The sequence below is a fragment of the Mercenaria mercenaria genome, chromosome 19 (genome assembly GCF_021730395.1).
Source record: "Mercenaria mercenaria strain notata chromosome 19, MADL_Memer_1, whole genome shotgun sequence".
NCBI classification, from domain to species: domain Eukaryota; kingdom Metazoa; phylum Mollusca; class Bivalvia; order Venerida; family Veneridae; genus Mercenaria; species Mercenaria mercenaria.
The window spans coordinates 39,653,532-39,676,605 of NC_069379.1; the positions used below are offsets into that span (position 1 = coordinate 39,653,532).

The following is a 23,074-nucleotide window of genomic DNA, read 5'->3' on the forward strand; positions in this document are numbered from 1 at the left end:
TTCATTAAGACTTGCTTATTGGTCATAACAGGATTCTGTTATTTTTTATGGCGGCTCCCGGTCAGGCAGTAACAAAACATTTATTAATACATTTCGCATGATAAGGCATAAAACAAAGGTGTAGCACATCTGAAAGACAAGGGTCTCACTTCCACTGATCCTGTTGACAAAGAAAGAATTATAAACATATCAACCACCCAGCCTAAAACTGCTGTGTAAAACTCAACACACAAAATGCCCGAGATTCAGTTTGATAAATTATTTTGCCGGGTCTGTCACCCCAAAAAAACATGAATGATGTTCCCTATGAAATCGCCTCGACATATCATTACTAAAATTTAACTCTAGCAAAGAGACAATTCTTCTTTCTGTCCACAAATGGTGAAGTGCTATCGTCACTCAATGATATCTTCAGCCCAAGGTAACTTCGGAAAATACAGGCCGATATCTTAGTTGCTAAGAACCCTTTATCCAATGCGCATATTTTAGGTTTCAACAACTTTGAAAGTTATAAACAGACTGATGTAACTGTAACTGATTTTAGGATGATTGATCACAAAAAAACTAATTGTCTAGCTTGAAAAGCCAGATTTTAAAATTCCGCGCTCTGACAAAGAGTTGTAGCAAACTCCAACGCAGTGATCTCCCTTGCCGCTTCGCTCATTGAGATCACTGCGTTGGAGTTTGAGAGTTGTAGTAGATGGCTGCGCTTGATTTTTAGTAACTTCAGATTACTCAGAAAAATCGACAAGTGCAAGTGATAGGGCATTTTGCTTTTTTGTCAGACTGATTACAAAAATTGAAACCTCACCACTCGAGTTTTTTATAATGGGCGTCCACACACTGGCCACAGCTTACGCAGATACGGCGGCTCCAACGTTGCGACGGTAGAGGATTCGTCACATGAACTATGGATAAATATGGCCGGGTTAATGTAATCGGTAAGTTTTGTAACGAGTTTTACCTACTTTTTACACGTTTAACTGTGAGACAGGAGCCCACATATGTACTCTCTCTCTCTCTCTCTGTTGCAACCACTTGTTCAGTTTAGTTCTTTGCCATTAATTTAAACACTTCTGTATAGTTTGATGAGGAACTGCTGATATTGTATAATTTCGTTGTAGAACTTTTGCACAAGTTGAAACAACTCCTAATTATGTTTGCATAATAGCGCAAGTATGACACTATCAAACAAGAACCATTTTCTTGCAATCAGTGAATTGTCATCGTTGGCATATATGAAAACATCGACCAAAAGGGGCGGTGGATACAAATGCAACGCATTACAGTGTGTCCGATTCAGTTGGTGACCGTTCTGGACTTTTTGCTTACCCGTGCTTTCATTTCTAGAGATTTTGACTGGGGTGCGACCATTACACCACCTTGACACAAGAAAGAAATAGATCATGGATGTTTAATAACAATGTTGTTTTTTTGTTGTTGTTTTTTTTGTTTTTTTTGTGTGTGTGTGTGTGACTGTTGAAATTTTGAAAATAAATTATATGTTTTTGAACCATAATTATGTTAATTAATCTAACTAAATGCATGTACTTATCGTAATAATTGCATATAAATTTTGCTCCGTATTGTATGTTTTTAATATTAACGCACGAAAGAGCTCTTTAACATTCATTTTCCCCTCAAGTCAATGGATTATATTGAATATTTGATTAATGTCTGACCCTATTAGATTTTTACAATAGATACCTTACGGCTTACCATAATGACAAATGTACACTACAAGAAATGATACGTATAGACATTTATCCGTAGGCTATCATAACAATATGGTGTATATAGCTGCTGCAATCTGACTAAAGTACATCTATTACGCTACGCCGTAATCAGTTTAGTTTAAACATATTTATTCCCAAAAAAAAGTACATATATTTATATACGTATGACATACTGTAGTGAAGACAAAACAGGAAAGGATAAGAATGAAAGACAAGTCTTTCAGTTTAGGATCCTAGAACGAGCTATTCATAGCCTCGTTCTGACGACCCTTTCGCTAGCCAATCAGAGCTTAACTTACAACATTTTGAAAATTTATAGGTTACATTCTACCAATTCAATTCCTTATTTATTTCATATTAACAATAAAATATTCAGACCTCATTTTCAGCACTTTAGAGCATTTCAATGATATGAAAGCCATATATGGTCATTTAGTATGACATGTCTTCTTATCAAAAATAGAAAAATACTGACCTGTTATGTTGTATATAATCTGTTCTGAGAAACATCACCCAAACTCACCCCTGACACCTAAAATTTAGCAATATTTAGTCAGTAAATATGCATTTTTGGAAAAAAAAACACCCAAAACAGTGAAGTTGAAATATTTTTAGTTTTTCTACTTTTTCTCTGCTAAATTGCACTGAAATTGTCATTTTCTATCATAATCTGACCAAACTAGCCTATTTACAGTCACATCTAAACAAGTTTCAATTTTTACCACTGCTCAACTTATAGGTTACATTCTACCAATTCAATTCCTTATTTATTTCATATTAACAATAACATATTCAGACCTCATTTTCAGCACTTTTGAGCATTTCAATGATATGAAAGCCATATATGGTCATTTAGTATGACATGTCTTCTTATCAAAAATAGAAAAGTATTGACATGTTATGTTGTATATAAGAAAAATAATCTGTTTTGAGAAACATCACCTTCTAAAAATGCCCCCATGAAAACAGCCGTTTAGAAATTACGCGTAGGTAGACATTTTTCGCAAAGAATAACACTTATTCCAGGAATTTACAATGACATGGTCTAAATCTTTTCTCAATACAATAAGCAATTAAACTAAGCCGAAAATATAACTGTCACCTCCTCATGTCATTCATTATACCAGATTTCATCCATAGCATGCAACTATATTTTGGACTACTTCACATGTAACACTGAGTAGTCACTTCCGGTTTGGTGTAATTCGTCCTATATATATATATTATATAAAGGAAAAATGTCCTTATTAAAAAGTGTTATTTTCACTTAAATTGTACCAGTTACATAAAAGCATGGAAAAAATACCAGTTTCAGTTTGATACAAACAATTTTCAAGGTTTTATGGCTTTTTCAGTAAGGTATGCTAGCGGTCCCAATTTTCTTAAAAATAGCTGTCGCGACATCATTTATGAATTTACTACTTTTCGCTTCTTTCAATTTCTCTTTACTGGTCATTAAATTCTTACGCCGCCATTTTTACCTAGCATGCGATAGGAACATGCCGATTTCAATAGAATGTAAAGTGATACATACTGAAACCCGGTAGGGTAAAAGTAAGCACGTTGATGCCGAGAAAATGCACTAGGAAAGGAAAAAAGATCAGTACTATTTATATTGGACTACTTGTGATAGACCTGCGGAGGCTTACATTCTATTTGGTAGTGATCAGCCTACTACATTTTGGACTACTTCACATGTAACACTGAGTAGTCACTTCCGGTTTGGTGTAATCCGTCCTCTATACTTAGCCGTGATTTTTGATATTTACAATTCTTATGTCGTACTATGACAGATAGCCGGTTAACTCAGTAGGTAGGCCACTTGATCTGTAAGCGAGAGGTCCCGGGTTCGAGCCTTAGATTGACTTTCTTACTCTTTGACATCCGAACAAGTCGTCTGATTGGTTCAAATAAACATAGATTTGCGAAAATAAAAATAGCAATATTGGAAATCCAAATTTACAGAAGACGAATGTGAATTGGTCATTCTCGGATCTTCGTTTACAAGATCATGTGCTTTAGTCAGATTGATAGCTGCTGCGTTATATCAGTTTATTATTTAAACTGGGTTCTCTTATCTTTACTTTTACATGATGCTTTTCTTTTTGTACCCTAGGATTTCAAAATGACAACAAAAAAGTCAATATTTCTTGTTTCAAAACTAAACGAAGAAACAGATTACCAACGTCTAACAAAAGACAACCAGGAAACCATGATAGAAGTAAAAGGCTAGAACTTCAGTTCGTCCAAATAATTAGACGTGAAAAAAAAGTTGTCATTTGCCGTTCAACATTTAAATTCTGACATTTTACATTTCTACTTTCAAAGCATTTTTTCGACATCTAAACGAAGACTATGAAAGAAGTATAGCATGAATTCAATTTCTAAAACGTTATACAGTCGGTAAACTTTGTACTTAGATGGAACTAAAATACCTTTGCTTCAATTCTGGTTAAAACGATTTCCAATCCATTACTATCCACGAAATGTCGCTTCATTTTTTTTTTGACATCGAATGTTTATATTTGACGTGCCACCATCTTTTTCGAAATTGAAAGTACCAATTAAATTTGAGCGGCAGTTGACGAAAAAATATTTCCGGCCAAATATTTTCATTTTAATTTTGATTTATTTTCATCATAAATTCGATTTGTATTCCAACAAATTTTAAATGTCTCTTCTGAAAATAGAACGATTTTTGATATTTAAAGTTTCTGTGAATTGGGTAGAGAAAAGGTAACTTTCGTTGAAAAAAAAAAACTGGTTCTGATATGCAAATCATGTTCACATCTCGAATACCCTCATTTATTTCCATGCCACTATTCAAAATTTTCAACAGACTCGGTACTAGATTAATTAATCGGATAATTAGAAACAAATAAGGTAAAATATATCCTTTAATTGCTGCCATTAAGCACATTTATGATTATTCTTCACACTCAATCTGAAAATTTCAATCATTTTTGCCAGAAAGTCGTTAAAAACCTTCAGGTCAAAATTCAAATCTGAAGCGATTTTTGTGCTATACGTTATTTCAGTTCAACGTTATGACCTGACATAACATGTCCAAAAAAAGTGAAATATCAATAAAAATGAACTTATAAAGTGATATGAGTTATGTCATGTCTTACATTTAGGACTAGAACTTCAGTTACCTCTCAAAAAGGTCACACCGCGAAACAAACATCAGAGACGTTCAGTTAATAGAAGATTTCTGACGAATATAAATATTTAAAATTTAGAAACAAAAAACAGAAAGAACAAATAGCAAAAATTAGTAAGGGAAGATGAAAGATACAAGGAAATGTTGGTTAGACTGGTAAAAAGTAAGAGAGGGTGGGGGCCGACCGAGTGTTTGGTAACGCGAAGGTAGTCTTTACATATTTGCATTTAAAGGATCAGTTGAAGGGATTTGATTTTTCAATATATCTGTGAACACTCAGAAAGATCTGTTCATTTGCCTTGTCAGAGAGTTCTATGTACCAAAGAGGGTAGTTTTCAAAGAGACTTGACAGTGAATGCGAATTCCATTTACCAAATCTGGAGGCAAGTTCTGATAAAGAGAAAAACTCGAAAAATTACTCGAGAAAAAAACAAACAAATTCGATGAATTGGTATCCCACGCCGAAAGAGCTTGGGGTGAGGAATGGCAAAAAAAAAAAATATCCGGCAAAAATTTAAGGATGTTACTAAGAAGCAAATAATTTCATTCGTCAAAATGATTTTAACAGAAAATGAATGCTTTGTGTGTGTGTGTGGAGGGGGGGGGGGGGGGGGGGGGGGGGGGGGGGGGGGGGGGGGGCAGCTGGGGGGACCGGGTGAGGGTACAAAATTTCACGTGTTGATTATAAATATTGATGGAAAATTAAAAATTAAAAAAAAAACAAAAAAAAAACAAAAAAAACCTGTGTGGGGGACGGGGATGCATGATCGGGGTGGTTGGCAAGATTGAGTGGAGAGTGAGGTGGGAGAACGGTACAACTTTGCATGCTAATAAATTTTCATGGAAGGTTTGAAATTTTTTTTAAAAGGAATGACTTTTTGGGGGGAGGGGGTTGGGGGAAGGGGGAGGGGGTGTGACCAAGGCAAGGTGGTGACCAGGTGTGGGTATAAAACTTCACATGTTTATAATAAATGTTCATGGAAAAGCATGAAAGAAGTTTTATGAAATTCTACCAATTGGTTGGTTTGTTAAGTACAAATCTGTAGATTTTTAAACAATTAAAGGGAAAATTTACCAATTGAAAAAAAAAGACAGACATGATCGAAGTATGTTGGTTCATTTATTTATTTCAAGTTTCATGAAATTCTACCAGCTTGTTACTGAGGAATGGCTGCAGACGTGGGTTTTTCATTAAATCAAGGGCAATAACCCCAAGGGAAATTGACCAATCCAAAAAGAAATCTTAATGGGCATCATTCCAGTATGTTGGTGCATGTTTATTTCAATTTTATGATATTCTACCTGATAGTTACTGAGAAATGGCTGTGGACGGACATTTTGGGGCATTTTTCATTAAATCAATGGCAATAACTCGTGGCTGCTCTTTTGTTCTCTCTATTGTTCGTTTAGCCAAGTAAAAGAAAAATAGCCACATAAAAGCCTTACGGAATGAATGACATAAAAAAATTACAGTTCCTATAGCCACTTAAGCCCCGATCTCACATTCCTGGTGACGGCCCCGGTTCCTCCCGGTAAACATTAGCCGGTATACCTGGACGAACCGTGACATTTTTTTGCAAATATTTAGTTGGATCTCATATTCCCGACCTTGTCCCGGTAAATCTCCGATAATGAAGCAGAATCTACACTTTGATCCCGGTTTAGTTCCGGTCTGACACCGGATATCCACGGTGATTGTCCAGCGTAAACCCGATTGATCCCGGTGTAATCCCGAGTGACCCGGGTCGTAGCCGGTAGTGCCCCGATGACCGCAGGTAGCATTCCGTCACAGCCCGGCTGTGATCCGGTGACACACCGGCGCCTACCGGTGCTTTCTCGGTAGCTTATAAAACAGGACGCACGTCGATCAAAAGTTATCTTGTAGTTACCTGAAGCCAAACATAATGCCGAAGACCAAGAAACCTGCCAGAAATTTGCCACCAGTGGGAAGTTAAGTTGAAGACGACTCTACTGAGAGGCAAACACAGAGACAAACGGACAAAGACTCTGCTGGAAGGCAAAAGCCTCCCTCCCCAAATAGGATTTTTATATACTTTATAGAAGATATTTGTTTGTTTTGAGTGAATATGAAATATAGGCCTATTTCACTGAGAAGTGAGAAAATTTCAAATGTGAAAATGTGAAAATGTTCTCACTTCGAGCTTAGATATATTCCGTATTCACGAAAAACAAACACATTTTCTTTTTCTTTAATCTCAGCGCAGAAAACATACGCGCGTAAATAGACATGACGTCAGACGTGTTGTGACGTTAGAAAGACTCACAACATAAAGTTCCATTTTTTTTTTGCTGCATAACGTTATGAAATTCTCATAAATAAAAATAAAATAATTTGAGTCGAGAAATAAACTACAAAGAACAAAGTGCGACTACAATTTTCATCCTGTTTTAAGCAAATAATTTAAAATTATACACAATGAACCAGTAGATCGGCATTTACAGTGAGTGATATGCAGTGAGTGATATAGATTATATCTCACTGATAAAACACAGTATTTCATCAGTTAGCATAAAATAAACCATCATTTTATCTTATGTCACCGCAACTTCACCGTCTGTTACCGACGTACCTTCTGTCACCGTCGTGTGACCGGAATTAGCCGGCACACACCTGATTAAATCCGGACAGTCCGTCGTGAAACGGGATTCTACCGGACTCAACCGGTGGTTTGCCGGAATTTTCCGGCTATAACCGGGAGTTAACCGGCGAATAAACCTGGGCTTACCGTAACTTTCCCTACCCCCACCGGTACAAGACGGGGCCATACCGTGCTTCGCCTGCGCTATGCCGTCCCGGGGCCGGAGTTCGCCGCAGCTCTACCGTGTATAAAGTGATTGCCAGTGACCCCGGATTACTACGGAATATCACGGAAGACACACGGTGGATTGCGCCGATGTTGCAGGGAATATGCCGGTTTTGGCCGTCGTTCCCGGTGGTTCCCCATTTTAAAAATGCCGTTTCTACAAGGTTTATCAAGGATCTACCCGGACGTTCACGGAATCGTCAAGTTTGTACGAAGGTTCAACAAGGTTGAACAAGGTTTATCCCGGACCACCGAACCGGGATAAACCGGGAGACCAAACCGTGACAGTGAGATCGGGGCTTTAAGTATGCAAATGTGGGCTCGGACGGATGGACGGACTGACGGACGGACAACGCCATTTCAATACCCACTTCCCGATTTCATCGGCGGGGGATCAAAAGTGACGAGCAGTCTCCCTCGGACTGCATTCACAGAGAGGTGAATTAATGATGGTTTTTTTTATATATAAATCGTCTGATAGTGAACTGTAGTTAGTTCGAAGATGGGTGTGCATTATCTGAGTCTTACGTTTACCATAGTAAAAATACGAGGGGACATTTGAGGGTTGGAAAAGGTGCTTTTTAAAAAAAGAGAAAGTCGGAGAGTTACGGACATCAGCATGGAGGTCGTTGAAAGCTCCTGTTTTAGAAGACAAAAAGGAATTGTAGTGAAGAGTTGTTCGAGCTCTTGGTACTCCAAAGTCATCTTGGTTGCGGAGGTTGTATGTTTGATTTGAAATGGTTGAGGACACAAATCAGACAGATGTGGAGGAAGAAGGTTTTGAGTCAGTTTGAAACACAAGAGTAACTTGTGTTTTTGGCGCGGAGATTCAAGTGTTTCCCATCCAACTTCACTCATGAGTTTTGCAATTAAAACTAAATTTGTGGCACCAGACATAATTAAGAGAACAACTGTCAAAAACTACGTCAACATACTGTAGAATTGGGTGAATGAAAGAGGTACATATTATTTCGAGGGAATGACGGTCAAGGATAAGTTTATGTTTTCGCATCATATTTATGCGCTGGTAAGCTTTCCTTACAGTGTAGTCGATGTGACAATTTCAAGTCGGCGGAAAGAACTACGCCAAGATGCTTGTGATTTGTGACCTCCTGGATAATATCGTTGCTCATTTGTAAGCTTGAGTGGTCCCCGGTAACAGTTTTACAGGTAAAATTCAATTTTTCAGTCTTCTTCGGGTCAAATTTTAGCAACCAAGAGTTAGTCAAATTTGAGATAGTTAATAAATCAGTGTTTAGAGTACGTGCAGCGAAGAGAGGATCCTCGACTACCAGAAAGAGACTCGTATCGTCGGCATAGATATTGATGTTGGCCTGTATATCGTTGACAATGTCATTTATTTACGTCAAGAACAGTAGGGGACCTAAAATTGATCCGTGCAGTAACCTGGCATCTGTGATATTCCATTTGGATTGAGCTCCTGGTATGACCACAGAATGTCTTCGACCAGAGAGATAAGAGGAGAACTAGGAGTGTAGCGAACCACTTATGCCCAATCATTTAAGTTTAATTAGCAGACCCTTGAGCAACACTCAGTCAAATGCTTTACTAATGTCACAAAAGACTGCTCTCACTTCCTTGCCAGAATCAATGGCCTCTGTGAAGAAGTTATACAGATAAGTAAGTTTATTTGTGGTCGAGTCCCCTGGGATGAAACCTGATGAGTAGTTAGGAGATTTTGAGATGTAAGATAATTGAAGGAGTGTTTGAAAACATTTCTTTCAAATACATTTCCAAGCGTAGAGAGAAGAGAGATAGGGCAATAGTTTCATGGAAAAGATCGATCTCCAGCCTTAAAATTGGTGTGACAAAAGCTTCCTTCCAAGAGTCGGGAAATTCAGATGACGTTAGCGATTGATTAAACAGATCTGCAAGAGGTGAAGATAGTTCAATACAGAGCTCTTTAAGGATTCTGTTGTTCATACAATCAGGACTATCGGCTTTGCCAAGCGATAGTGATTTCAAGACGAGCATGACTTCGTCAGGAGATATTTCAAAAAGAGGCATTTTGGAAGTAGTGTGCGTGTCAGCATATAGAGCAGGTGCCAAGTTCTCCGGCTCCCTAAGAAGGGTTTGGTCTCTTAAGTAGCCACTGAGTATGTCTGCTTTCGAGTTTTCATCCTAGCCAATGGCATCGCCGTCTTGAAGGGGAGAAATAGAAGAAGAAGTTGACGGTTTGATGAACGATTTAAGACAGGTCCACCAGAATTTTGAACAGTGTTGTGTTCTTTTAAGGATTAGTTGCAAGTTTGTGCATATATGTTGTTCTTTAAATTGTCTGATAATGTTTGTTATATTATTGCGAAGTGTTCTGAATTTCAACCAATCATTTTTCCGTGTTTGTGCGTTGTGCTGTTCTGTAGTATCTACGCCTTTTCTGATGGGTTTTCTCAAGTCTGGAGGAAACCAGGGTGGGTCATTGGGTCTGATTGTGACATCTTTGTGTGGAATGCATGTTTTGGAAATGCTGTTTATTGTATTTGTGATGTTTTTGTATATATGTTTATGTTTGTGTGTCGAAGTTCTTGCGAATAGATTTAAATGTAATATAGCGTTAACGTAGTTTAGATCTTGTGACCACGTCCTCTTGACCTAGAGTAGTGTGCGCATCTGCGAACATTTTGTTTTTGTTGCTAAGGATCTTGTGATGTGTAAATCCATCTATACACGAAAAACGTTATCGAAAGAAATCCAATCCAACCTCTAATCAAAGGCCTGAAGGGCCTGAGTCGGCTAATGATTGATGCACTGACAGTATAGTCTACCAGTTTCAGTTTGTTTTTAGTTTTTTTCTAAAAAAAAATTTCATAACACAGCTCGATATTTACCCAAAATATTATATCTGGATACGATTACACTTTGTCTTTTCTCCAGTTTCAACAATATATTTTACAAATTGTGATGATACGAAGACATTTAGCAGCAATTGGCAGTATCTGACATTGAAGTTTACGGTTAAATTACCTCTTATTTAAATCTTTTCATAAAAAAGTTGTTTCGTTTCGTGAAAGCAGCTAAACATAGACGATCTACTTTCGATTTCAGAAACTACAAGAAAATACAATTTAATGTTTCGCCGATTTGTTTATTTCTCGAAAAATAAGAATTAAAATCATTTTTAATATCAGTAGTAACTAAACAAACCAGTAAGAGCTTCTTCTTCCGATAATTTATCCGTTTACTGACTGCAAAATTCAACCCACGCAAAGTTTATAGAAATCATACGATGCGTGTTTACGTTCAATGTGGGAGAATTAAGGCTGATCGGCTTTGTTACCTAACGCATCCGGACGATTCAGATTTTGTTTTTAAAAAGCATCGTGTGCGTTTCTGTAATTTTATATACGCTTTTATACGCTTAGAAATTATTAGACATGCGTATTTGCATTATTTCTATACGTAATTTACGCTAATACGCATCTTATCTGGAGCCCTGTGGAACTATTTTTTGTCTTTCGCTGGATGTTACCCAAGCTTTGTAAGCCTGCGCAATTCTTAAAATGCACATTTATGCTTAATGAGTTACATTCGAGTATTGCACAATTACAAGTCATAAATATGACAGATTACATCGTATATTGGTCATAGCAAAGGGAATTGACACAACTTAACTTCATTCATGCAGTGAACTGTTTGAAGTTTGAGAAATCTAATGGAACTACATCCCTTCACGTGTTATTCGGTCCATTTAGAGAATCGCTGAACAGCAAGGACTCGTCAAAAGGCTTTCAGCCTTTAGCCGACTCAAAAATGTGGTTGTACTTAAGGGAGCTTCCTTTTGAATTTAATAACACAAAATGTTATTTTTTCTGCATGAGATAATATCACATAGAAATATTATACCATTTCTTTATTGGCATGCTTGCATTACATATCAAAACCGTTCAAGAATCATTTTACAATAACTGATGTGACTGTCAGGCTGATATTATCAAGTACACCACACATCTGTAGTAACATTGAGAATACACATTTGTTTCATGAATACACGGTGAACATGTTTATTTTCTTGTTTCTGACTTCCAGATAAACATATTTGATTTTCAAGTTCATTTTTTTCAATCCCTACAAGTTTGTTTAGAAATATTTAGTTATAAATTCTATGTTCCGAATTATAACACCTATGTTCCGAACTCTGACAACCCGATGTTTTTTTTTTGTCAAATCATAGCCTTCAAGTACTTGCTAGTCATGTTAAAATATCTTTTTTCTGACATTCGACAAAAGCAGTTATGCTATAGTATAACATTGTTAGAACTTTTTGGAACTACTTCACATGTGACACTTTCTGTTTGGTGTAAAAAAAGTCCTTATTAATGTATGAATATCGCCATTACGTCAGCGGCTGCAAATCCTGAAAATAAATTCAATTTCTATCATTGATGTATGACATTAGTATACATTAGTATCTTGTAGAATATTAAAGTAACTATTTTGAAATGTTTTGAGTAAAATTGTGACTTAATTAAGCACCGAAATCCAAATAAAGCATGTTTTGTGATCGTCAGCCTTAACCCTTATCATGCTGGACACGACTGATTCTGCCTTTGCTACCAGTTTAGATCTTCCGTGCAGTCTGATCAAGATCTGCAATGTTCGCCATTCAGTCTGTGTCTTTTTGGTAAATATCCCTTGTAACAGTTGAAAGATGGACCAGTTCATTGTAGAAATTTAGCAGGGTAATTGTTAAAGCTGATTTACATGTTCACGCCTAAGCATGGAGCGATGCATTGCAGGTCAGACACCTGACGTAAAGAAGATATGAGCCGCGCCATGAGAAAACCAACATAGTTGGTTTTGCGACCAGCATGGTTCCAGACCAGCCTGCGCATCCGCATCAGGAGACCATGCTGTTCGCTGAAGGTTTCTCTAATTTCATTAGGCTTTGAAAGCGAACAGCATGGATCCTGATAAGACTGCGCGGATGCGTAGGCTGGTCTGGATCCATGCTAGTCGCAAAGCCACTATGTTGGTTTTCTCATGGTGCGGCTCATTTATATAACAAGCAGATATATATCAGAATACTATCTGAAAGATCACATATCTCCTAAGAGGTATTTTATGCTTAAATTATATTTCTCCTCAAGATAATGCAAAGTTTGAGAAAAATGTGTAATATTTCCTTGTCGGACCCTAATCACGTTAAAATGAGGCGTAGCATTCCCTCTTTTTATATTTGTTACAATTATCGTAAATTAACTCAATTACAACCTTTCATTGTTTCGGGATATCCATAGCCGTTTGATGTTGAATATAAAAACTGAGGATATGTATTGTGCTGGTCGTAGTTACAATCATAGTGGTGAGGTACAATTGTTGCGGTGTACATAGAATCATCGGAACACTTTCCAAGATTGCGGCTGATTAGGAAACGCCTCCAGGGGTCGTTCCTGTGGAAGAAATTCAATCACACGAATTACATACGGTATATTGACTACGAAACATAGTTCTACGGTTCATATCTGTGCAGAACGAATGAACAGAACTGAAAAAAAAAATATGAAATTCAACGCAATATTTGGTATCAAATAGGGCTATACAACATTTATGTAGTGGATCCGTTATGATAACTGGTAGTTTCCGTTCTATCACGTGTCTCTGCATTCTCTGGATGCTATGTAAACCATTCCTCGTGCACGTGTGAGCTATATATTTGCGTCTGAAGACTGCTGAAAGAACAATCCAGAATACGCAATTGTACGGAAATTGGGGATTGTCATTACAGATACATCATTACCTTAATATGCCAATTACTTCTCTTCACTTAGTGGGGAAGACTCAAAGACAATTGCACTTTAGCTCCATGTTTCCTTCTCAGTTGAGATCATGGACTCCAATAATAATGGACATAGTGCTGTATCATAGAAAGTTATTAAGATCTATCAAATATTGTAAAATAGCAGATACAACAGACCAAAAGATACACTGGAAATATTTTACTTTGCTAAATGGCATGAAGTTACTTTTAATAGCGAGCTCGAAGAGCAGGTCCAGAGGGCCTGCTCGAGAATCGAGCTTTACGGTAACGCAAGTATACTTGCACACTTGGTGATGGATTTGAAAAGTTTCGTCGGAAGTTTTTAAAAAGCGCACCCTAGCGGATAGGTGCTCACAGGAAGTACTTCTTTCCGGAGTGAATACAGAACTTCATTCAGTTGCTAAAAAATATTCATCACTCAGCAATAATGAAAAAATGATTTCAAGTTGTTTGAAAAAAAAATATTTTTTTAATTTAAAAGATCAAGCATCGGCCAGAAAATGGAAAAAATGTCATTATAGGCAGAAAGAAAAGGGAACGCGATAATGACGTCACCGTGACACCGGCTTCCCGTTAATATTGCAACGAATGACATTCACTGTTATAGGTATGGTGACACTAAATGTAGACTTCTTCAAGTGAAAAAGTTCTCCTGAATTCTTGTGAGTAGTGAATAATTTCTTTGTGACAAATAAATAATGCATAATATTTTTAGCTAAATCCAATTTCTTTGAGCTCGCTTTTAGTCTTTGCCTTATTTCATATTATAAACTGAATAACTAACCCAAAGATTGAAAATAATTGAAATTTTTCTGAAGCCATGTTTGTCCACGACGACTTTTCTATTCGTTCAGAAGCAAACCATGTTGTGATGTCACTTCCGGTAGCGTTGAAAACAATATACGCCATTTCTGTGTTGTTGTTGTAAAAGGAAAGTTTCACCTGTATGTGTATACAATAGTTATAACTTATGAGATTTAAAGGAGTTCTGCAGCGAAGATGTTGCGCGACTTGAGGAACGCAGTAAAGCCGCGAGGAAGAACAAGTGCATATAGTTTGATACAAGACTAAAATTATTTGTATCACATATGCATCCACACTTATAAATGATTTAAAGCTATACTTTAACTTGAGTAAAATTGAAAACACTGCCGTTAATGAACTTTTTAACAAGACACCATTTATCAAAATGACGTCATAAACAACGTTAATCACCATAATATATTAAACATTCTAACATGGCTCGATTTGATTTCCAGTTAAACAAAGAAGAAAATCAAGCTCTATATATTCTGCGATAAACAACGGTTGACGCGCGGACCGGTAAGAGAGCATTATGACGTCAATTATGACGTCATATTGCCGCATGACGTTCGATACATTACTCCTCGCGTAAACGAAGTCCAGTATAAGTATCTATTAAAATATATCAATGAGCATGTCAGAATGAAAATAATCAAGGCCATCTTGTTATTTATCGTCTAATTTACCACGGTTCATCGTTCAGATGCTTCAGTATTTAACCACTCGGGCTAACGCCCTCGTGGTTCAATTCCTACGCATCTGAACTCTGAACCGTGGTAAATTAGACGATAAACAACTCGAAGGCCTTGATTATTTGCTAATATAAAAAGTTGTATCTACAGGGATATTAAAGATGTGTATGTAACAGCACAATGTATCATTTGCATGAATAGTAATGAATATATTTATTACATCTACTTGTTTGAATATTTGTTAGCGCCTTTTGGTTGAAGTTCTTAAACAAACGACAGTTGTTGTTTTTTTTTTTTTTGCTCCAATAGAATAACGTCTGCAAATGTTCCTACGTAATATACATCTCCTTTTGCATTTTTAACAATGATAACGGTTCACACTGAGTAGTTTTATACAAAGCTTATAATTTCCTGTGAAATTTACTTTTTAAATACATAACCTAAGAAAGTCTTGTATCAAGCTCTTTGAGGGAAATGGTATTCTATTTAAGCTATTTGATCGTATACATGTCGTATATATGCTAAAGAACAACTGGACAAAATTTGCTATTGAAATGCTTGCTTTTAATTTCATTTCTGTATCTAGTGTGCATTTCAATGCCTAACAAGTGGCCTACTCGTTATTATTTATTTGATATAATGACCTATTTGATATAGATCTACTACCTTTGAAATGCTCAAAGCTTTCCATGAGCCAACAATTGGATTCCGGTAATGTTTAATGCAGGATGTGACGTTAGTCGACATACAAGTGACGTCATTTGTAGTAACATCTTCGCCGTCTACCCATACACGATATATGTCACTGCCAACACCCGCTGTACCACGAAAAACTAGTGTCCATTCTAAAGATAGAATAAAATAGTTATAATTACTAGTAATACTTTCATGCAAAAATACAAACTTTGCGACCTTGTTACACTTACAATGTTTTAAGATCACATGTTCCGGATAAATATTTCCAATTTCCAATTTCTTTTTCTTTATTTGTAAATTTCAATTTCTAAATGATCAAAGTTAATTGGTACGTATGTTAGTTTGCTAATTTGTGGGGCATATAGCAAATGCACCTTGTCTTCTATAAAGTTGGTATATTGAAAAACAAAATGCCAAACGCAATTATGTAGATTTGACACAATTTGGGGAAGTGGCACATACGCAAAAACAAGAGTTTAATTTAAGAAATTGTATAATTAATAATTAAATGGATAATATTTTAATACTTGTTAAACAATTCGGTCCCTCGTAGTTCGCTTCACAGACACATGTGTATGAGTTGTTTCCATCAATACAAGAGCCGTGGTTTCCACAAGGCGATGAAGTACACTCGTCAATATCTAAGTAAAATTTATTGTATGTAGATCTGGTAAGGCTTTACAAAAACTTGTTTGCTCCGGTAACATGCTAAAAAAATAGGGTAGGTAGGTCGGTAATTTATTTTTTTCAGTAGATCTTTTCGGCTTTTTTTTTTTTGGTAACAAAAGGGGGTTATGCATTTAGACTCTGTGGAAACCCTGATTTAGAGCATTCAGTAAGTTGATTTCTAACATCACTGACCATGTTTTAGTATAAAAAGTGAAGTTTTGCTAAATCTACTTTTTATTGAAAAGTTGAAAGAAATTCTCCTAGGCCATAAAAAACATTTAGGGTTTGGCCAAAAATTTAGGGTAGGTCCGGGTACCGGAAACAAACAATTTTTAAGCCTAAGATAATCATCATTCAGATATAAATGAGCCGCACCATGAGAAAAACAATATAGCGGGTTTGCGACCATCATGGATCCAGACCATCCTGCGTATCCGCGCAGTCTGGTCAGGATCCATGCTGGTCGCTAACGGTTTCTCTAATTGCAATAGACTTTGAAAGCGAACAGCATGGATCCTGACCAGACTGCGCGGATGCGTAGGCTAGTTTGGATCCATGCTGATCGTAAAGCCACTATGTTGGTTTTCTCATGGCAAGGCTCATTATTATATTCATAATTTAACACAGTATAAATGTGAAAAAACAAACTGGATTATATTTTAACAATAGACTGTGTTACTGCACGACATTTAATCTGAAATGTAGCTACATCTATATTTAGTAACATTTTATATATTTAATTCCTTCAAATGGAATAAACATTATAAGATAATATTTAGTGAAAGGATGACATTGGATATCTTTAAACAAAGACATACGAAGATGCTTGGTAGCACATGAAGACGCATTAAATTATATACAGCATTAAATTTCTGTTTGATTATTTTTTGTCGGCCCGTAAAAGATATCACAAACGCATTAAAATTTAAAAAAAAAGGCGTAAGTATCAAGATAAAACAGAAGTTTTGTTCAGGTAAAGATTAAAACATTGACCCTTATCAGGCTGGACACGATTGTTTCTGTCTTTGCGACAGGTGTAGATTGTTTGATCTGCACTATTCGCCACTAGTCCCTATCGTTTTGGTAAGGACCCCCTTTTTAACAGTTAATGGTACTGTCGAAACTAAAAGATGGACAAGTACATTACAGAAATGCAGCAGGGTATAAGGATTAATATTTATTGCTGAGAGAATAGCTTCTTCAGCTCTTACTCTGTTCACAGTGCTCGCCTTCAAATCCGGGAAAACATGAACAAATTAACACACCGTCATCTTCTAAACACTTGCCATTTTTGCATAGAAATACTTCACAGCCGTTATTACCTGAAATATATAGAAATTGTCGCGAATGATTTCTAAATACATTATGTTCTATACGTAGTAATGCTCTTTTTTTAACGAAATACTTTGTATTAATTTATTTTATCTCGATTGTGAACAAATTTAATCTTCAAGGTAAAATGAACCACTTTCTAGCCATAACAGCTCTACGACAAAAAACGTTTATGTCAAACTAATATATGTGGTCAAAACCCCAAAGTGAACTGAAATTGTGAGACACGGTTAAAGTGACAGACACCTCAACTACTAGATTACACATCATCTTTTCGATACAAGTTCATCTTTTTTCTTTCATCTTTTATATAATGGCAGAAATCTCTTTTTGCCGTAAATCTCATTTTGCCACACATCTGCTTAGACCTATATACTCGTCAATAATGCACATATATGTACTTATACAAATTCCTATGATGTATAAAGTATTAAATTTACCTTTTAGTACGACTGATTCTCGACCTTGTTCATTTTCTTTTGTTTCACGTGGAAATCCATAATAACCGAGTAATCCACTTCCAACAACCAGTAAAATCACCACCACAACAACTATTGCTATAGTTATGTATAATTTAGATCTTGTGATGTGTAAAACTTTCGTTTTCTTTTCCTCTTTAGCGTTTGTATCGTTAGTACTCTCATATATGCTTGAATATGGATGATCAACGTCCAACGTCCCAGTTTCCTCATACATATTACCACTTCCGGTTGATAATGGATGCACTTCCGGTAAAAGAATATTGTCACTTTGCAATGCTAACATTCGATCTTGTCCTTCGCTACTTTTTGTAAAATCCGTGTTATAATAGCGATAGTCAAGGATCCTGTCTCCCATCATTCAACTGAACTGTAGTGCGGCTTTCCGTTTCTTATTAAAGTTATTGATCAGTTTTACATAGTTTAAAAGTTAATGGAAAAAAATGACTATTAACAGAAACTTTACGAGCTGGGTATTAAACAAAAACCTGCCATAGTGTGTTTAAAAGTTCGTCGAAATAGATTTTACTGAATTCCAGAATTATGAAATAGAATGCATGGTTAATATCAACAACCTTTTCAAAAACTTGCCAGATGACATGTAACACCGACCAAATATTCACCACGAAGACCACTGGGCTAACGTTTCCCTACGAGCCTTGTAATGCTGATCTTAAAACATTTTTTTATCATATAAAATCATTATTTTTTCAGAATCGAAGCGCAAAGTAGGAATATACGTAATGTCATTTCAATATAAATGGTATAGGTATGTGTGAAAAATATATATCTGCAGATACTCACATCCGATATAGAATGTCCTGTAGCTAACATGCAATTTGTCAATGCGATAGGTTTAGCGAGTGAAGTGACCGGAAAATATTGAGATACATTAATGGTCGTAGTCCAGCATAAGTACATCAGATATACACTGATATCAAACTATAAAAATGTGGTGATTTGTAATATTTAGTCGCGTCAACATTTTTAACCTTTAGCCTGCTGAAGGCGACTGGCCAGCACAGATGCACGTTCTTGCAGGCTGATCATGGTCTGCACTGTTCGCTATTCAGTCAGTAACTTTTGAATAATAAGTGGCACTGTCCCAATTGACTGATCAGTGCATTTAGAATTTTAGCAGGACAAGCGTTAACAATATTTGTATGGGACCTGCCTCGAGGGAGAGGTTAGAATATGTATATATTTGAAACAGTCTGTAAGAGCATACACAAACCGTTGTAGAGTCTAATCAATGTCTAATTTCCAAGTGTTATATAGATCTATAAGGAACAGCTATAGATCTAGATTCTATTTCTCATTTAGTTTTCTTTTTTTTTTTTTACGAAGTGATATATCCCAAACAGTGATTTGTCACCGAATAAAATCATTGTTTGGAGTTCAGATGTAAAGGAATTAGTCTATAACACGAGAATGCAGCACATCTGAACGATAAACAACGATTTTACTGAAGAGAAAACCACTGTTTGAGAGATATTATTGCGATTCTAACACGTTATCAATGATAAGTAGATTCTATTTATATCTTGGAAGATATTCACCAAATAGAGGCTATTTGCCTATGAGAAATAGCTGTTCCTTTTATTAATATAACATTCTATATGGTTTCTTTTCCAACGCGCCGCTACGATGTTTGAAGCTATGACGTAATAATTGTGACGTACAACACACATTCATCTTTGTTTATTATAATAATAGCTAGGGTCAGATGAGAATTAATGGGAACATAAATCGGGTTAACTTGTGTTAGAATAATATTATTGTATCGTAGTTACCTTTTTGAAATGTTGATGATATTCCCCGTACATTTTACAAACAGGCTAGTTACAGTGAGGAACTGTCCGAAGGGATGTTCATATTCCGATTAACACAACATGATACACATACTTACACAGCCTAGTTACTATTCTTCATCTAACCTCGGTTTTTCTTATGGAGCGGAATTCATATAAGTTTTAAGTAGCTTTTTAAAACCAGTCCATTTGATTAAATATTTCTTTGTTTGTTTGCTTGTACTATTTTGATTGATGTAGATCTATGTCTTTTTATTAAACTTTGTTAATTTAAATATAGTATTCATGTTTGTAGATCTATATTCAATTTGTGGAAATAAATACAGTTTAAACAAAGGGATGTTTTATCTTAAGTCGCTGTCGGCCATTTCTCCCTCCGTCCATGTTCTTCTGATCGCTTAGTCACTTCACAATTCTTTGACTTTTGATCCTCAGACATTATAGACAGAGGATATTTGTTGGTTTCAGTATCAGATTGTTCAATATTCTTGACGAGTGAACACCAGAAACAATATCTTCGCGAGTGGCATAATCAAGAGTGAAAATGTAAATTATAGTGTTTTGAAGTCGTCAGCGTGACTTCCATAGGGAATCGACATGTTACTTCTTGCGAGACATAGGGGGGCCTACAAGGGACGCTGAGTATACTTGTGTTTACTAATTATTATTTTATGAGAGTACATCTATATGTCTGTAAAACAAACACGGAATACTTGCATGTAAACTATTCTGAAGCATTCAATTACAGTATATAATTATAGGTACGATAGCAAGTCACAGACCCCTCCCTACAATCGATTATTACATGCATTGCAGGAGGGGTCGATATTAAATGACATTATATACATCGTTGCATAATTCTTATAGTGAGCTATGTCCTTTTTTTCCATTTCGAGAAAAATGGCTTCAAAGTTTCAACATCCCTTTCTTTCGTTATAGTTGGTCCTTTTGAAAAATTAAAAATGCAGCACGAAGGTGTTTATCATTCTGTCTTGACAGATTAAATATAATGGCATTATTTCAAAAGATGAAATGGCAATTTGAGTTTTTAATTTGGAGATAGCTCAAATATAAAAAAAAATTCTGCCTATTATAGTGCGCTAAGTGATCATAGCGCAATATGAAGTTAAAACAATTGCTTCCAAGTTTTTGAAAAATGATTTATCTCCAGTGGATGTTTACTAAATACTACAAAGTAAATAATTACTACATAATAAACTTTTGAATGTACTTTGGATTTTAGCACTGAATTATTTCAAATGTTGATTAAGAATGTTGTTGCTGAGTTCATTTTAACGCCATTTGCAGCAATCCTTCAGCTAAGCACGGCTATTTCAGCTTAAATTTACTCGAATTTATTTACATCTATCATGAAACAAGGTTTATATTAATAACGCCCGACGCTGCTTCCTGGTTTCAGGTTTCCAATATCCAGCCTATTTAGGGATTGGAGAGGCCGTGGAAGAAACTTGTTTCTGGTGGGATTCGACCCAATAACCTTTGGAGACGAAGTCCGGTGCTCTATCCATGGCCCACAACGCTTCCCTAATTTAACCACCTCACAAGATTCCATTGCAGACTAAACCGACCTAAACCGTTTACCAGAATTAGGAGTAGCATAAGCAGTTCTTTAACGTCAGGAGTACGCATGCTCGAGAATGCGGCGGGAATTTTGAATTCTAGTTTTAGAATGACATCACCTTTCTATGTTAAGAACGACCTCACTCTGCTATTTATATCTCCCAGAAGTATATAGAGCTGACTTATATACCTATCTAGGGCGTGTTCGCGCACATCGAGGGTCAGCCCTACAGGTCAAAATAGCCTAAATAGTTTTCCCTATATATTCTATATAAAACTGACTTTTTTCAAAGAGCTAGCAAACAGAGCTAGACTCATTTCAGAGAACAAATCCTTTCCTCATTTTAAAGAGTTATGATAAAACTGATATAAAATGAAGAGAAAAGTAGGGGTCATGTATCTTCTAAGAGAGATTTCTCTGGTCACATTACTGTAAACTGACATCAAAATCACACTTCTGTGACTCGGAAGTACTAGTCATACTAAAATTGAGTTTGACTTCACCGAATACAACCTGCTCTCCCACGTTTCCTACCAAAATGTCAACAATACATCCACAGTGAAATTTAAACAAAAACTAGCCTCAGTTTAGACCTCTGTTAAGTGAAAAATTAGTATTCAAATACTTGACAGCCATTACGCGACTAGACCAGATGGCTCACACGTTGGTTCCTTTTAGTTTAGTTAGGCCCGGGGATAACACGAAAACAAAGCTATACGCATGCGTTATAAAGAACCTCTATTATAAAAATCATTCGAAAGAAAATGTATAATATAATTACCTACTGCTGACCAGTCATTAAAACTATACGAGAATACCTATTTATAAAATGAACTTAAAAGACAAACTATTACCCACTCAACGGATGTAAACCCGTCGATATCTCACGCTAAAATGAACCAACACTTGTACGCGACTCTTTATCCCTTTAGAATACAGATTAATACCATCGTTTCTAAACATAAAATAGCCAATCAGAAGGCAGGAAAACGAACCAATGTAACATCTCCAATAAAGTCGTTTTGACCGATGAAAACGTCGAAATTTTAACCGATCAACGCTCAATATTATTAACGAATGACATCGCGAATTCAGAAAGCGAATCGTATATAAGAGAGTGCACAGTCGTCATCCATTGGAATTCATACGGGTGACATGGAAAACTTTACCGTTAACACTTTCGCCGGCGCGGACGAATTTTGCGGGGATACAGGATTTCAGTCACGCGTTCTCTTCTGCAAATGACAACGGTAAGTCTGAATACTGATCAGAGAATAAACTATTTTGACAGGCTTAAACCCGTTCTATAACGTACAAATACGATGATTTTACAGCGCCCGATTTATGAGCGCATTAATATAATGATTACAATTTCTTTAATAAACCCGATACGAAATACAATAGAAATAATTAACTAAATTATTCATACAACTTACCAGTCCGGATAAATTCGCCTAATGAATCAATGGTTGAATAGAAATACCGTTTCACTACCAACAGCCGATC

The 23,074-nt window shown here is 36.2% G+C and overlaps 1 protein-coding gene across 1 annotated transcript; it reads right to left on the reverse strand.

The window, feature by feature from the left end:
* Positions 1–11,612: 11,612 nt before the first annotated feature.
* On the reverse strand, positions 11,613–18,550 carry LOC123542032 (neurocan core protein-like). Its single transcript, XM_053531699.1, has 7 exons — positions 18,137–18,550; positions 17,576–17,686; positions 16,223–16,336; positions 15,666–15,844; positions 14,288–14,445; positions 12,957–13,135; positions 11,613–12,099 (listed from the first exon to the last, which is right to left on the reverse strand). The coding sequence occupies exons 1-7, from the start codon at positions 18,534–18,536 to the stop codon at positions 12,059–12,061; spliced, it is 1,182 nt and encodes a 393-aa protein (XP_053387674.1). The 5' UTR covers positions 18,537–18,550; the 3' UTR covers positions 11,613–12,058.
* Positions 18,551–23,074: the final 4,524 nt, after the last annotated feature.